The sequence below is a fragment of the Sorex fumeus genome, unplaced genomic scaffold, assembly GCF_029834395.1.
Source record: "Sorex fumeus unplaced genomic scaffold, SorFum_2.1 ptg000082l, whole genome shotgun sequence".
NCBI lineage: Eukaryota > Metazoa > Chordata > Mammalia > Eulipotyphla > Soricidae > Sorex > Sorex fumeus.
The window spans coordinates 458190-474597 of record NW_026606139.1 but is presented as its reverse complement, the minus strand read 5'-3'; the positions used below and the strand labels follow the sequence as shown (position 1 = coordinate 474597).

At 45.7% G+C, this 16408-nt stretch overlaps 1 protein-coding gene across 1 annotated transcript in view; it reads right to left on the bottom strand.

Annotated features, from left to right (window-relative positions):
- The window catches only part of SZT2 (SZT2 subunit of KICSTOR complex), a 69828-nt gene extending 53443 nt beyond the window's left edge, over nt 1-16385 (bottom strand). Inside the window, 1 exon segment of the mRNA XM_056130877.1 lies at nt 16296-16385. Coding sequence (XP_055986852.1) covers nt 16296-16322 — 27 coding nt within the window. The 5' untranslated portion in view covers nt 16323-16385.
- Nucleotides 16386-16408: the final 23 nt, after the last annotated feature.

Here is a 16408-nt window from a genome sequence, read left to right as displayed (position 1 = left end):
TAGAATTCATCCTAAGCAAGGTAATAAAAGATAGAAATAAACATCACATAATGATCAAAGATCCATACTTACAGAAGACTTAACTCTCATTAACACACATGCACCAAGTGGAAGACCATCAAAATATGTAAAAGAGATGAGCTTATCAGACACCCGTGGGGCTCTCCAGAACGTAGAGCTGAGTATACATTCATCTCCAGTGCTCATGGATCATTTTCTATCACGGCCCAAATGCTGGCACCCCGAACAAGGAACGAAAATCACATCAAGTATCCTCTCAAGTCACAATACTTTGAAGGTGGAAATAAACCAAAAGCTGGGAAAATGCGAACACTTGGAAGTTGAAAAAAAAAAAAAAACAACCCACATTCCTGGGTTAGAGAGGAAGGCAAAAAAGAAATGAAAAGACTCTTAGATACAAAGAAGAATGAGCATACGAGATACCAGAAATCATGGGACACAGCAAAAACTTTATTAAGAGGGAAGTTCATTTTAAAAAAAGGAAAAAGAGGGAAGTTTATAATACTACGGCTGTTCATCGGGAAACAAGAACAGGTGCAAATAAACGTTTCAATATAACATCTTTATAAACCAGAAAACAACAACAAAGGGAGACCACAGCAAGTAGAAAGAGCAAAATCGCAAAAATCCGAAGAGGGGGCAAAAAAACATATGATCCACAATCTGCCTCCAGGCGCCATCTTAGCACACCAACAGCCCCACTCCGGAGACACAGCAGTGAGTCCCTGAGACACCACGGCGCCAGAGATCTCTGCGGGCCCCACACGGAGCCAATTTCACAGGGGCACCCCTCGTGGAGCAGGTGCGCTCTCCCCGCCCACTCCTGATGGAATCCTGGCGACCAAGAGCTTCCACAAGCAACGCCCAGGTATGCAGATCCCAGGACTAAGTCTCCAGGCCACACAGCTGCAGAGGACCCACACGACATGTCCCACAATCTGCCTCTGGGCACCATCGTAGCACACCAACAGCCCTGGTTCAGAGACTCCCAACTGACTCCCCAAACGGATTAGCTCCCTACAGAGATGTCTCAGGAACCCAACCGCTTACAATCTTTGCAGCCGCACAACCTCTCATGATATTCAAAATGAGGAATGGAAAATCAAGCATCTAGTGTCGGCCCCTGGCAGGCAGGCCTGGATGGTGGTGGAAACATCTGAGCAAAACATAATGCCCCAAAGTAGAGAGAGAGTATGGGGGAAGTTGTTCTGCTATAGAGGCAGGGTGAGGACTGGGATTGGGGGGGAGGGGCGGATAATGGGGACACTGGTGACAGAAAATGTGCACTGGTCGAGGGATGGGTGCGCGATCGTTGTACGGCTGAATCTCAAACATGAAACCTTTGTAACTGTAAACAAACAAACAAAAAGCATATGATCATTTCCACAGACGTGAGAAAGTATCAGACAAGATTCAACCCCTTTTCACTGATAAAAGCCCTTAACAAAAAGGGGATAAAAGAAAATTAGCTCAATATTGTTACCACAAACCCAGAGTTCATCATCCTTAAGAGCAGGAGAGTTAGTACAGTGGGTAGGAGATCACCACCACCCCATATGGTTCCTCTGCCAGGAATAAGCTCCCAGCACAGAGCCAAGATTAAGCCAAGATTAAGCACTGGCAGGTGTGCCCCTCCTACCCCTACTGCTCCCCCCTCAAAAAAAAAAAAAAAGAAATCACAGTGGACACCATCCTTAATAGGGAAAAAAAAAACCGGAAGTGTTTCCTCTGAGATCTGGCACAAGACATGGAAATATACTTTCACAGCTACTATTAAAAATAGTATTGGAGGGGCTGGAGTGATAGCACAGTGGTTCGGGCAGGGCCTTTGCCTTGCACGTGGCCGACCCGAGTTCGATTCCAGCGTCCCATATGGTTCCCCAAGCACCGCCAGGAGTGATTCCTGAGCTCATGAGCCAGGAGTAACCCCTTTGCATAGCCGGGTGTGACCCCCCAAAAAATAGTATTGGAGGTCTCCTTGACATAGCAATTAGACGAGAAAGAGAAACAAAGGAAGTAAAATTGGTAAAGAAGTCAAACTCTCTTGGGATCAGAGCAATAGTACAGCTGGTAGGGTGTTTGCCTTGCATGCAGCAGACCGGGGGTTGATCCCCAGCATGCCATATAGTCCCCAGAGCACCAACATGAGTAATTCCTGAGTGCAGAGCAAGGAGTAACTTCTGAGCATCACTGAGTATGAACCCAAAAAACAAAAAGTAAAATAATTTTTTTACGAAAAAAGTCAAATTCTCACTATTCGGAGAGCCCGGCAAGCTACCGAGAGTATTCGATATGCCAGACACAGTAACAACAAAGTCTCCAATGGAGACGTTACTGGGCCCGCTCGAGCAAATCGACGATCAACGGGAGGGCCTTTACCTTAGGGCCTTTACCTCACTATTTGCAGATCACATGATACTGTACGTAAAAAACTTTAAAGACTCCAACAACAACAACAAAACCCTAAATAAATAAACTTATAAAACAGCAGGCTATAAAACCAATCCATAGAAGCCTGTCAGGCTTTTCTACTTTCTGGCCCCTCTCTGCTATGCTCAGACTTACTCCTGGCAGGCTCAGAGGACTCTATGTTGTGCCAGGGACTGAACCCAGGCCAACCGTGAGCAAGGCAAGTGCCTTACTTACTTCTCTGGATTATCACTTGTGTCACTATTATAGTCTTTTCTGTAAGCAATGATGTAGAAGAGCCATTCCACTTACGATTTTTTAAATAAAGAAAACCACAACGGCCACTCAAATGTTGAGGGATCGCGTTAACAAAAGAGGTAAAATATTTATTTAGTTAGTAAAAACTAAGAATCAGTTGAAAGAAATAAAAGACATGAGAAAAATGGAAACACTTCTTGTTCATGAATTAGAAGTATCAACATAATTAAAATGACAATTTAGCTGAAAGCTAGTTAAAAATAAAGAACAATACTCATCAAAATTCCATGGCAATTTTTTTTTTCTTTTTGGGTCACACCCAGCGATGCTCAGGGGTTACCCGTGGCTCTGCACTCAGGAATTACTCCTGGCGGTGCTGGGGAGACCATAGGGGATGCCTGGGATCGAACCCAGGTCGGCCACGTGCAAGGCAAACGCCCCACCCGCTGTGCTATCCCTCCAGCCCCATCCATGGTATTTTTAATTTATTTATTGAATCACCATGAGAACAGTTACAAAGCTTTCAGGTTTAAGTCTCGGTCATACAATGATCAAACATCCATCCCTTCACCAGTGCATATTTTTTTTTTCTTTTTGGATCACACCTGGCGATGCACAGGGGTTACTCCTGGCTCTGCACTCAGGAATTACTCCTGGCGGTGCTCAGGGGACCATATGGGATGCTGGGAATCGAACCCGGGTCAGCGGCATGCAAGGCAAACGCCCTACCCGCTGTGCTATCTCTCCAGCCCCTACCAGTGCATATTTTCAATCACCAAGAACCCCAATGTACCCCCATGCCGCCCCTCCCCCTGCCTGTGAGGCAGATAATTTCCACTTAACTCTCTCTCTACTTTGATTACATTATTTCGACAAAAGATGCGCCATTATTATTTGGAATTTCCCCCCAACAATCAGACCTGCTGAAACGGCATCACGAAATAATTTGCTTTCTCTTGCTGGTTGTGCAGACCATGTGATTTTGGATTTCTGATATTTTACTAATTAAGTTAGGAGGGATTTCTGCCAAGAGCCGAATAGTTCCGAGATTGGTTTGTGTGCCTCTGGATCCATGGCCGTGCCAGAGACCGGCTCGTGGGGGGCAACTCGTGGTCTCAGCAGGGCAAGAAGGACGTGACGGTTCTGCCCCCCATCCCATGAGGCCGCAGTTGGCTCATACCAGGCTGTCCAATAAGCTCCGAGGCAGCAGCCACCATGCCGCCAGGGGAAGGGGGGAATGGCAGAAGAACAGACACCCTGTCCCTCCCAGGGGGGCACGGCACCATAGCTTAATGCACAGCCCATTCACCTTTCTGAATTCATGGCATTTTTAAGGACATAAAAACAAATACTTCAAAATTCATATGGAACCATGAAAACTCCCAGAATAGTCAAGACATTCCTAAGGGGGTAAAAATGAAACACTACATGCCCAGATATCAAAAGATAATACAGAGGCTGGAACGAAAGTACAGTAGGTCGGGCATATTTGCCTTGCACATGATCAACCAGGGTTCGATCTCTGGCACCCCGTATGGTCCCCTGAGCACTGTTAGAATGATTTATCAGTGCAGTCAGGAGTAAGCCCTGAGCATTACTGGGTATGACCTTCACCCCTAATAAATACATAAATAAATAAAAATACTACAAAGCCATAGTCATCAAACTACACGGTACTGGCACAAAGACAGACTCTCAGATCAGTGAAACAGAATTGATGGCCTAGGGTTGAGTGATAGCACAGCGGGTAGGGCATTTGCCTTGCACGTGGCCAACCCAGATTCGATTCCCAGCATCCCACATGGTCCCCCAAGCACCGCCAGGAGTAATTCCTGAGTGCAGAGCCAGGAGTAACCCCTGTGCATCGCGGGGTGTGATTCAAAAAGCCAAAAAAAAAAAAAAAAAGAATTGATGGCCTAGAGAAAAACCTCACATGTACAAATAGTTCATTTATGACAAAAGGGCTAGGTGTATGACGTAGTAAAAGGAGATCCTCTTCAACAAATGGCGCTGGGAAAACTTAATAGCAACAAGCAAAAAAGGAAAAATTTGAAAAATGAAATTTAAGGGCTGGAGCCATAGTACAGCCATAGTACATGTACAAAGCACTCTTAAAAAGCTCTTGCCTTGGGGCTAGAGCAATAGTACAGCGCGTAGGACATTTGCCTTGCACACGGCCGACCCAGGTTTGATCCCCGGCATCCCATATGGTCTCCCGAACACCACCAGGAGTAATTCCTGAGTGCAGAGCCAGGAGGAACCCCTGAGCATCGCTGGGTGTGATCCAAAATGCAAAAAACAAATAAATTTTTTTTAAAAAAAAGCGCTTATCTTGTATACTACCATCTGGGCTTTGATCCCCAGCACCACATACCTTACTGGGAGTGATCCCTGAGTGCAGAGTGTGGAGTTCAAACCTGAGCACTGCTGGGTATGACCCAAATCCTCCTCCCCTAAAAAGTCTAAAAAACAATTAGGGAAAATAGTTCCTGCCATAGGGGAATCAAGTAAGATAGTAAACTTAAGTTACTTACAGGTCTCTATAATGTACATTCCTAACTTTTAAATACCATTATATTAATAAGTATATTAATAAATATTTTTAAAACTGGGAAAAAAAACAATTAGACTTCTTTCTCAGGCCATAAACAAGGGTTAACTCAACATGCGTTGAAGACCTTACTATTAATTATATATCCATAAAACGCACTAAGGAAAACAGGCTGGATTCTCCATGATATTGTAGATGAGTATTCCTTGATATGACAACATTGGCTATGCAAACAAAAGCAGAAATAAACAAATGGGTCTGGAGGGATATTACAGTGGTAAAGCTCTTGCCTCATATACAGCCAGCCCAGAAACTGGTCTCTGGCACCCCAGATGGTCACCCAAGCCCTGAGCAGGGTCAGGAGTAAGATCTGAACACCACCAGCTGTGGTCTCAAGACAAAGAAAAAACAATAACAGACAGGACTGCATCAGACTAAAAGCGCACAAGTACTGCAAAATAAATGAGGCCTAAAATAAAAAGAGACCTTACTGGTTGTGAGACAATATTTGCAAATCATATACCAAAGGGCAAATCTCTAAGATGCATAAAGCACTCTTAAAGTTCAACAAAATATCACCCATCAAAATATGGGGAGTGGGCTGGAGCGATAGCACAGCGGGTAGGGCGTTTGCCTTGCACGTGACTGACCCGGGTTCGATTCCCAGCATCCCATGTAGTCCCCCAAGCACCGCCAGGAGTGATTCCTGAGTGCAGAGCCAGGAGAAACCCCTGAGCACTGCTGGTGTGACCCAAGAAGCAAAAATAAATAAATAAAATTAAATAAATAGATTTTGGGGCTGGAGCAATAGCACAGCGGGTAGGGCGTTTGCCTTGCATGCGGCCGACCCAGATACGATTCCCAGCATCCCCTATGGTCCCCTGAGCACCGCCAGGAGTGATTCCTGAGTGCAAAGCCAGGAGTAACCCCTGAGCATCGCTGGATGTGACCCAAAAAAGCAAAAAATATATATATATATGGGGAGAGGAGATGAACAGATGCTTCCTTAAAGATGACATAAGATGGCCAAAATCATATGAAAAAGTGTTCACCTTCAGGGATTGGGGGGTGGAGAGGGGGAAGGATGCTGGGATCAGTGGTGGTGGAGAATGGGCACTGGTGGAGGGATGGGTACTTGATCATTGTATAACTGAAACCCAAGCACAAAAATTTGTAAGTCTACAACTGTACCTCATGGTGTTTCACTAATAAAAATTTTAAAAAATTAAAAAAAAAGTGTTCACCTTCATTATCAGAAAGATGCTAATCAAAATATGGGGTATTACCTCACGCCAGCAAGAACGGTCTGTAGAATGGGATGTGCTAAGAATATGAACTCTTGCTCACTGCTGGTGGGATTGTTGCATTTTCCAGCCTCTTTGGAAAATGATTTGGAGATGCCTCAAAAAACTAAGAATAGGGGCTGGAGCGATAGCACAGCAGGTAGGTTGTTTGCCTTGCACACAGCCAACCCGGGTTCGATTCCCAGCAACCCATATGGTCCCCCGAGCATCGCCAGGTGCAATTCCTGAGTGCATGAGCCAGGAGTAACGCCTGTGCATCGCCGGGTGTGACCCCCCAAAAAACAACAACAAAAAAAACCCCTAATAATAGAGCTTCCATAAGACGCTGTAATTCCATTCCTGGGCATCTACCCCAAGAACATAAAAATTATTAATTTGAAAGGAATATGCACAGCTATGTTCATCACAGTTGGTAACAACTCAGCCAGCCAGCAACAGAAGGGCGGATAAAGAAATTGTGGTCTACATACACCATTACTGCTCAACTATGAGAAAAGAGGAAACCTTACAGTTTGCTGTAACTTGAACGGAAATGAAGGGTGCCATGCTAAGGGAAGTGAATCAGAAAGGAAAAGACAAACACCAGATGATCCTGCTCATTTGCGCTGTATAAAGAAGAGATCAGATGATCCCAAACAGAAACAAACCCTAAGACAGGGCACTGCGGAGGTAAGGCTGAGGTGACAGAGGGTGGACAGAGTCCCTTGGGACAATGTTGGAGGGATCTCAGCACTCTGGTGGCAGTGTGGTGTACAAGTACAGGAAGTTTTAAACGATAACATTAGTATTACAGCAAAATAAGAAATAAATCAAATAATTGTGTTATATACTTTTGCATGTCTTATTCAACTATGCATCCATGCTTAATGTTCTTAATAACTTTCTAAGCAAAATGCGACAACATTCTGTTCAAAAAATGTGTAAAACTGATTATAGTCAGTGCAACTCTTTGCAACACGATGCAATTTTCACACCTGTCTGAAACTATTTTCCTTTGACTTTTCTGGCAGTAATGAATTTAAATTTGCAAGGTAAAGTGATGTACGGATACGCACAGGTTAGTAATAAAAAGGTGTGGTTTCTTTGACGCTAAAAGTCTGTTTACTTCAGTTTTTTTTTGTGACACCCCCATTTAGTTTTCCAATGCCAGCCTGTTTCAACTACAAAAGGAAATACCCACAGAAAAAGCTGGGGCCACAGTGAGCCAAAGATAGTGAGGAAAACACCGAAGGGTCAGCACCACAAGGACAGGTGGGGACAATGAGTTCTTCGTCTAGGACTAAGATCCTGGCAAGTCTGGGTTTATTAAGTGTCTCTCCCAGACTCCCTACACTGTTTAAGTTCCCCTACTAGGCTTTCGCAAAGCGGTCTGTGCTCTGCACAGCACCTCGACAACCCATGATGATGGTTTTGTGTGCTTTTCAATCCTTGCTTCCCTTATGAATCTAGACACCCCAGCGGGATACATGCTATATAGCTACATGCAGTTATTTTCTGTATCCCTAGCAACTAGCACAACCAGAGGCCAGAGACAACAGGCATTCAGATAATATTTGCTGGATAAATGTATATATAATCGAAGAAAGCTGTTCTAACAAGCTACATTAATTATGGTTTTATCAGTCACTTCAAATTTTTCATTTGTATCAACACTTTTCTTTTGCTTTGTTTTGTTTTGTTTTTTGCCATTGGAAAGTTCCCATTCTTTCTCACCCCTCTTTATGGAAAAACTGACCTATTATATTATTTAACTTTTTCCCCCTCAGGCATCTGTGAAAGTTGTTTTCAGGTTTTTCAGGTTTTCCCTATCAGCTCTTTGCTGATCCTATCTTCCTTTCACTATTCCCAGATCAGGGGAGAGGGATTCTCTAGTGTTCTAACAAATTCGCATTAGAAGGAAGGTACGGTGTTAGAGAAGAAACTGTAATCTGACAGCTAGAACTCTTGAGCTTGAACTCTTTATGAAATAACATCTCCTGTCCCAAAGAGGCACGACAGCACTTTGTAAAAGTTAAAATGTGGTATAAACGCACAGGTTGGTAATAATGAGATCTGGCTTCTTTGAGGCTAGAAGTCTCTTTACTTCAGCTTTTTGGTTTTTTGGGCTCTTCCTCATTTACTTGGTATACTTGGAAACTGCTTCATATTGATCCAGCGTGTGTGTGTGTGTGTGTGTGTGTGTGTGTGTATGTGTTGGTATTGCCAGGTCTCACATATGTAAAGTATGCTCTAACAAGCTACACCCTCAGCCCAGGATCTGTCTCTTGATACTATTTTAAGACATTTAAAAAAAAAAACCTGCTCCCATTTTTCACTGTTGGGGGTGTGGGGTTCCCAAACAATGGTTGGAGAGCCTAGGGGCCACACTGCTGTTAGACTTGGCCAACTGGACAGGCAGCTGAATGCTAAGACCCAAAGAAGTGCTGGGGCTGGAGGCAATGATGGGGACCTTACCCAGAGATGCTCAGATTATACCTAGCAATGCTTGGGGGCTTCTAAGACCCTTCCTGACAAGCTCAGGTGTCTCCAGTGTTATCCCTAGCAATGCTCAGGAGGTCCCATGGTGCTGGGGACCAAACCCAGGCCAGAGGCATGCATGCCCAAACCACTGTACTTTCTCCTTGCCCCAAAAATCTGGTCTCCTAAAGCTCAGTGGTACAACACTTACTTTGCATAGGTGAGCACCTGGGTTCAATGGCAACACCACAAAATGAATAAATAAAAACATGTATTAAGCCATTACAATATTACCTAAGGTCAAATAAGGAAATTAAGACACTCTGGCAATGGAGAATCTATTTAATCTATTAGATGGATTAGAGCATTACCTAAGGTCAAATAAGGAAATTAAGACACTCTGGCAATGGAGAATCTATTTAATCTATTAGACAGATTAGAATCTATCTAATAACAGCAACAACTCTTTGTTTCTCCATATTTCCGATCTCTCTAAGCATGTTTCACAGAGCAAGGCATCAAGTCTCCTATTTTATATCTTAAAAAATATACATATAAGTTGATCTACCTTTCCATCTAAAACATGGAGGCCAACTACAACCAAAATGTGCTCAAGACCACAACTAAACTCTGAGCCCTTGGCTAGCCTTTCTGCCAAGTATGCCAGGACTAGATTGTTAGCAATAGGTTGCGACCTCTGGGGAGCACAACTCAACGTGTGATGCCCAAATCCTCACAGCAACAGCAACATCAACAACAAAGGGAAGGGAAAGAGAGGGGCAAAGCAGTAGCCGAAATGAACTATAATGCCCAGGTAGGGTGATTCAGTCTCCTGCATTCTCTTTCTGTTTTGGAAAGCTTCACTCTACTGCTGACTCATGAAACCACCGTCATTTTCTCACTTGTGTTTCTAAGTCTTCCATTCTGTCCTCATCCAGTTGGCTTTTTAGACACAATTAATCAATTTGTTATATTAGATGGGATAAATCCAGTCTGTTCTTCTATTTTGGAGGCCACAAACAGCAGAAGTCAGGGTTTACTCCCGGCTCCAAGCTCCAGAGACCCTATGGAGCGCGGGGATGAACTTGGATCTGCCATGTGCAGGGCAAGCACCTTACTCACCATCCCATCCCTCCGGCCCCCCTGTTCTTCTATTTCGAACCTCAGAGTGCTGCTCTGTCGCTCTGTCTATAAGTCTCTTTCCAGCTCATTTTCCCTGCTAATTTGATCAAGATGCCACCTTGTCCTCGTTCAAGTCCAAAGAGAGCAGTAGCTAGGTAAATGTGCATTCATTCTTTAATCACCAAATTTACAAAGAACCTACCAATAATTGTCACTAAACGAGGTTCGAAAGATACAAGGGAAGGCAAAAAATTGGAATTCTCTGCACTTTCAAAATTTCCCTTTTAGAGGTTGGAGCAATAGCACAGCGGGTAGGGCGTTTGCCTTGCACGCGGCCAACCTGGTTTCGATTCCCAGCATCCCACATTAATCCACTGAGCACCACCAGGGGCAATTCCTGAGTGCAGAGCCAGGAGTGACCCCCGTGCATCGCTGGGTGTGACCCAAAAAGAAAAAAAAATTACCTTTTAAGGAAGAAAAAAATAATAAATGCACTAATTATTGCATTGTCACAAGCTGAGTAAGTGTGCCAAAGGATAGAAATGTGATTCTATGACAGCACCGCAACAAAGCTAACTCAATTTAGAGGTTTTTGGAGGAAATGACACTGAAGGATGAGCAGTTTGCTAAGTGAGGAGGGAAAGCAAGACAGACTGACGCAGAATATAGGCCAGCACTGCTATTCACTGCTTGAACGTTCTTCAGATTATTAGTTCATAGGTTGCTTATTTTCACTATCACTCAGATTCCTTTTCTCTACTTTGTCATGGAGGTGATTTTGAAAGATGTACCGAGGCTAGAGCGATAGCACAGGGATTAAGGGCACTTGCCTTACAGGCAACCAACCCCATTTTGATCCCTGGCACCACATATGGTCCCCTGAGCACTGCCAGGAGTAATCCCTGAGCACAGAGCAAGGAGTAAACCCTGAGCACCACCAGCTGGGGCCCCAAAATTCACAAAAAAGATGAACTGACCATCCAAGGTCAAACTGAAGTCTACTCATCAGCAAGTTCTCAGAGAATCCACTCTTCAAACCAGGAACATTTGCCCAACTCAAGCTTTCTTGCGACAGTCCCTTTATACATGGTACCTCAACATCACCAACTATATTTTGAAACATCACTCCTCAGTTCTTCACATCACACACTTATTTAACAGAATCAGAAGACAACTTAAAAGGGGACAGTGGCATTTTTCAAAGTGTTACTCAAGGACCAGCATCAGAACCACCTGGTAGGCATATTTACACACAGATTCCCAGATACTACAGAAACCAGCTAAATTGAAGTTGATGGGGCTCATTAATCTACATTTAACAAGCTTCTCAATAGATTCTCCCACTTTAGTTTTGAGGTTCCCTGAATAAGTTGTGTTCTCACAGCATCTGTACTCATACAGAGCTTCAATTCCCAATATTTAAATAGCTCCCAAATCTGAAGTGCATTACTCTTTTTTTTTTTTGGTTTGTTTTGTTTTGGGGCCACACCCAGCAGTGCTCAGGGCTTACTCCTGCTTCTGTGCTCAGGGTTCACTCCTGGTGGGCTTGGGCGACCATATGGGATGCTGGGGATTGAACCCAGGTTGGCTGGATGCAAAGCAAATGCCCTACCGCTGTACTAACACTTGAGCCCCTGAAGTGCATTACTTCATTTCAAAAGATGGGTCAAGAGTAGTCTTGTCCCATCTTGGCAGAGACAAAGTAAGGTTTTGGAGTCAAGAGACCTGAATTCAAATCTGGTTCTACTACTTGCTATCAAAGTGAGCTTGGACAAGTTACCTAATTTTCCCGGCCTCAGTTTCTTCATTGATAGCATATGGATAAGAAAAGTTACTTCAAAGCATGTTGTTACAATTAAACAGGAGTCAGACCAATGACAAGGGAAGCCTATCATTCTTTGGAAGACTTTCTGAGGCCTACATACCATTTATAACAAGATGAATAAAACATTGTCAGCCTCGGTGCAGCATACCACGGATACCAGAGAAGGAAAGGTTGTCATCTTATCAAGTTCTTTCATTTGTTTGTTTTTGTACTATCTCTTTGTGATTAAGGTATAAGTTTCCTAAGCTTCTCGAAACTTCATGCCATTTCCTACTAATAGACTCCCAAGAAATCTTGCATTTTCCCCTTGATCTGAAAACCCCTTGCCACCATACTTATGCCAGAATCTTCAGCCTCTAGCATGGTCTCAGCTAGAATCTTCTTTTCCAGTCTTATCTCTCACTAACCTCACCAAGTAAAGCATGCACTCATGGTTACGGTGCCCTTGATCAAGTTACTTAAACGATGTGCCTTTGGGCTGGAGCCACAGTGAGCGGCTGCCCCTACCCAGCACTACTTAGGGTCCCCCAAGGCCTGCCAGGAGCAACTCCTGAGTGCAGAGCTAGGAGCGATTCCAGAACACCGGGTATGACCCAAAAACAAAACAAAACTGACTCTACGCCTTAATTTCCTCATCCATGAAACAGAACCGCACACACTTCCTAGGGATTTTGTGAGTAGCACTCTGGAAGGGGAAGGGAATCTTTACTCCCCCGCGATATCCATCCTAGCAGCTGCTTCACTCCCTTTCCTGGAGCGCTCTAAGCTCCTAACTTGAGGATTCTCACCATGTGCCTCTAAGACAGTCTTGGCTTCTCTAGGGGCCAACTTCTGCTCATTCTTCAGGCTTAAATGTCATCCCTCTTAGACCGCTCCCCAAACTACCCCTTCCCCGCCACTTCCTATCAAAAGTAGACTAAGCACACCTCTTTTTTTTTTTTTTTTTTTTTTTGCTTTTTTTGGTCACACCAGCGATGCACAGGAGTTATTCCTGGCTCATGCACTCAAGGATTACCCCAGCTGTGCCCGGGGACCATATGGGATGCTGGGAATCGAACCGGGGTCTGCCACGTGCAAGGCAATCGCCCTACCCGCTGTGCTATTATTGCTCCAGCCCCTAAGCACCCCTCTCAAAGATGTATTTTTTCCTTTGATGCACTGATCCAGTGTTTATTTCATAGAAATATTGAATATATTTTACACTATGCCACATCTACCCTCGCAGCATGATTCTCAGTCCATAGCAGCACTCTGAAAATATTTTAAGTATTTGATGAATGATTTCTTAAAATTGACTACAACCTTAAGATTGGAGAGATAGCACAGTGGGCAGAGCATGCAGCTGCCCCTAGTTCAATTTCCAGCATCCCCTGTGGTTCCCCAAGAAGCTCCAGGAGTGATCCCTGGGCACAGAACCAAGAGTAAACTCTGAGCACCCCAGGTGTAGCACTAAACAAACAAAAAACCGACTGAACTCCGAGGACTGTATCAACCTCTGTCACTTTATGCCCAAGAGCGAAACTCTTTACTTCCTTGACCTTCTATGAAACAAAAAATAAGAGCAGATGTTTAGCTTTGGGTTAGCTGAGATACTAGAAAGGCAATGGCTAAACTCTAAGAGTTACTTTAAATCTACACTGTTCAGTAAGGTCTTACACACACACACACACACACACACACACACCAGTTATGGGGATAAGCACTTGAAACTTCTAGTACAAAATGAGATGTGTTCTGGGTGTAAAATAAACACTTGGAATTTTAAAAACTTGGTATAAATAATAATATTAAATATCTCATAAGCTTTTTCACGACCATCCTGTTATTCGTCGATTGCCTCGAGCAGGCCCCAGTAACGTCTCCTTCATCCTAGCCCTGAGATTATATTCAAGGCTCTTTAGGAGAATGAGACCCATCATTGTTACTGGTATTTGGCATATTGGGTACGCCACGGGGAGTTTGCCATAAGCTTTATGTTTATTACATATTGAAGTAACATTTTGGAAATGAGTTATTAAAATTAACCTCACCTGTTTCCTTTTATCTGGAAAAAAATCAACTTTATTCTTTATCTTGGCATGTGGGTCACATTTGGTGATCCTCAGGGTCCACTTTCATCTGTCTCAGTACCTAGAGGGTTGCTACTAGCGATCTTCAAGAGACCATAGGAACCTGGCGCTCAGGCATGCAAAGGTTATGCCCCAGCTCACTGAGTTACCTCCCGGGCCAAACAGATTGGTTTTTTGTTTTGTCTGGGGGCCACACGTGACAGCGCTCAGGGCTTACTCCTGGCTCTGTGCTCTGGGATCACTGCTGGTGGAGCTTGGAGGGATCACATGCAGTGTCGAGGATAGAACCCAGGTCGGCTGTGTTAATTGCCCTACCTGCTGTACTATCTCTCCAGCCACTTAGATAAAAATTTTAATGTGGCTACCAAAAATTTGATGTGGCCTTCCTCAGACTTCTACTTTCACTATCTTCTTAGAAGACATATAGTATTTCATATCGCTCCACTTCCTATTTTTTGCAGTGATAAGGGCTGGAGCGATAGCACAGCGGGGAGGGCGTTTGCCTTGCAAGCGGCCAACATGGCTGACCCGAGTTCGGTTCCTCCGGCCCTCTCGGAGAGCCCGGAAAGCTACGGAGAGTATCTCGCCCACACGGCAAAGCCTGGCAAGCTACCCGTGACATATTCGATATGCCCAACACAGTAACAATTGTCACAATGGAGACGTTATTGGGCCCGCTCTAGCAAATCGATGAACAACGGGAGGACAGTGACAGTGACAAGGACTGAGTTCAGGGTCTGGGACATGTGAGGCTCTACCACTAAATCACACCTCCCAGCCCCACTTCCTCTGTATCCATAAGGAGACATACTTCAAGTTCTTTCATGGTTTATCACAATACCGATGTCTGATATGGGTGATTTCCCCACTCATGTGGTGGAGTGAACATGTCTGATTCTTTGATACAAGGGACTAGTTTCCTACAACAGGAAACTAGAAACTGTTCATACCATTATGGTTAAGAACAGATCTGGAGTCCATATTCTCCTACTTACTACCTTGAACTTGGGTTAGTCTTTTTCTGTTAGGGGGCCACATTCGGCGGGGTGCAGGGCTGACTCTTGGCTCTGCACTAGGGAATCACTCCCAGCAGGGCAAAGGGGACCCTTCGTGGTGCCAACGGATCAAACCCAGATCCACAGAGTACAAGGCAAGCCCCCTACCTACCTGTCCTATCGCTCTGGACCCCTAAACTTGGTTCCTCTTAACTTCTCTGTGCCTGAGCTTTCACATCTGAAAATGGGGAAAGCTAACTGTGTCTACAGCAGAGAACGGGAGTGAACTGGCAAAGTGCTGAGAATGGTGCTTGGCTTGCAGGGAGCACTCACGGAGTAACGATTACTTGTGCCACACACACACACACACATCCTTGACCCTTTCCAGCCGTTCCATATGCCTCTCCTAATACTGGGCACTTCTCCTAGGTAGGGGTGGTCTTCCCAATTGGAAAGCGGCCACGCCCGGGTCTTCTATCTACACAGTCCTACCACTTCCCCAGCTGAGTGGTCCTCGGGTCAAGTATTCCGCCTCTCGCTTTCCAGTCTCGTCCTCTGTCCATCCGGGTGGATGTGCTGCCCTGCGGCCACAAGCTCCAACAGCGCCCGTTTGAACACGCAACGGTCAAGCTGCCTGCCTGGTTCCCGAGCACCTAGTGTGGTTTCCTGTGCGAATGCATTTTCTGGTTTAGTAGACGTGAGCCTCACGGCACCCCACTGTGCGATCGCTACTCGACAGCCAAGGAGCCGGGATCCGGGGACGAGTCCGGACTCGCCCAGAGCTGCAGAAACTGGCAGCGCCACTTTCTGCAGGACCCGGGCCTCAGGCCACCAAAGCGAGCTCCTCTCCCAAAGCATGGGCGCCAGAACGAATCCATTCTTGCTGCTGATGGCGCTCCGAAGGTTTGGAGAAGAGAGCAGAAACCAGACGAGTGGGTCCACTGGGGTGGGGTGGGGTGGGGGTGAAGGGTGAAGGGTGAGGGGTCAGGGGTGAGGGTCCACGTTTCAGACGCCAACAGGAAACCGAGCTGGGTTCTGCCAAGCCCGGTATCATGAGATCCGAGAGCCCGTCTGCAAACCAAACCAAAGCAAAGCAAAGGCCCTTGTTCTCTTCGAGCCCGGGGAGGGAGGGAGTGCGGGGCGGGGCGGGGCGGGGTGGGGGGTGGAGGGGGGGCGCGGGTTCAAGGGTCGGCAGCGCGGAGCTCGGAGCTGCCCCTGCCCAGGCTCCGCGGCCCGGCCGCCGGACCCTCCCCCTCGGATCTCGGGGCCCGGCGCCGCGCTCACCTCCGGCTCCGGGCGCTCCGAGGCCATCACACAGCCCTCCCGCGCCGGCCCGGGCCGGGGAAGATGCTCCGCTCGTGACCCCTGACCCGGCGGCCGCGCAGCCGGCCGGAAGC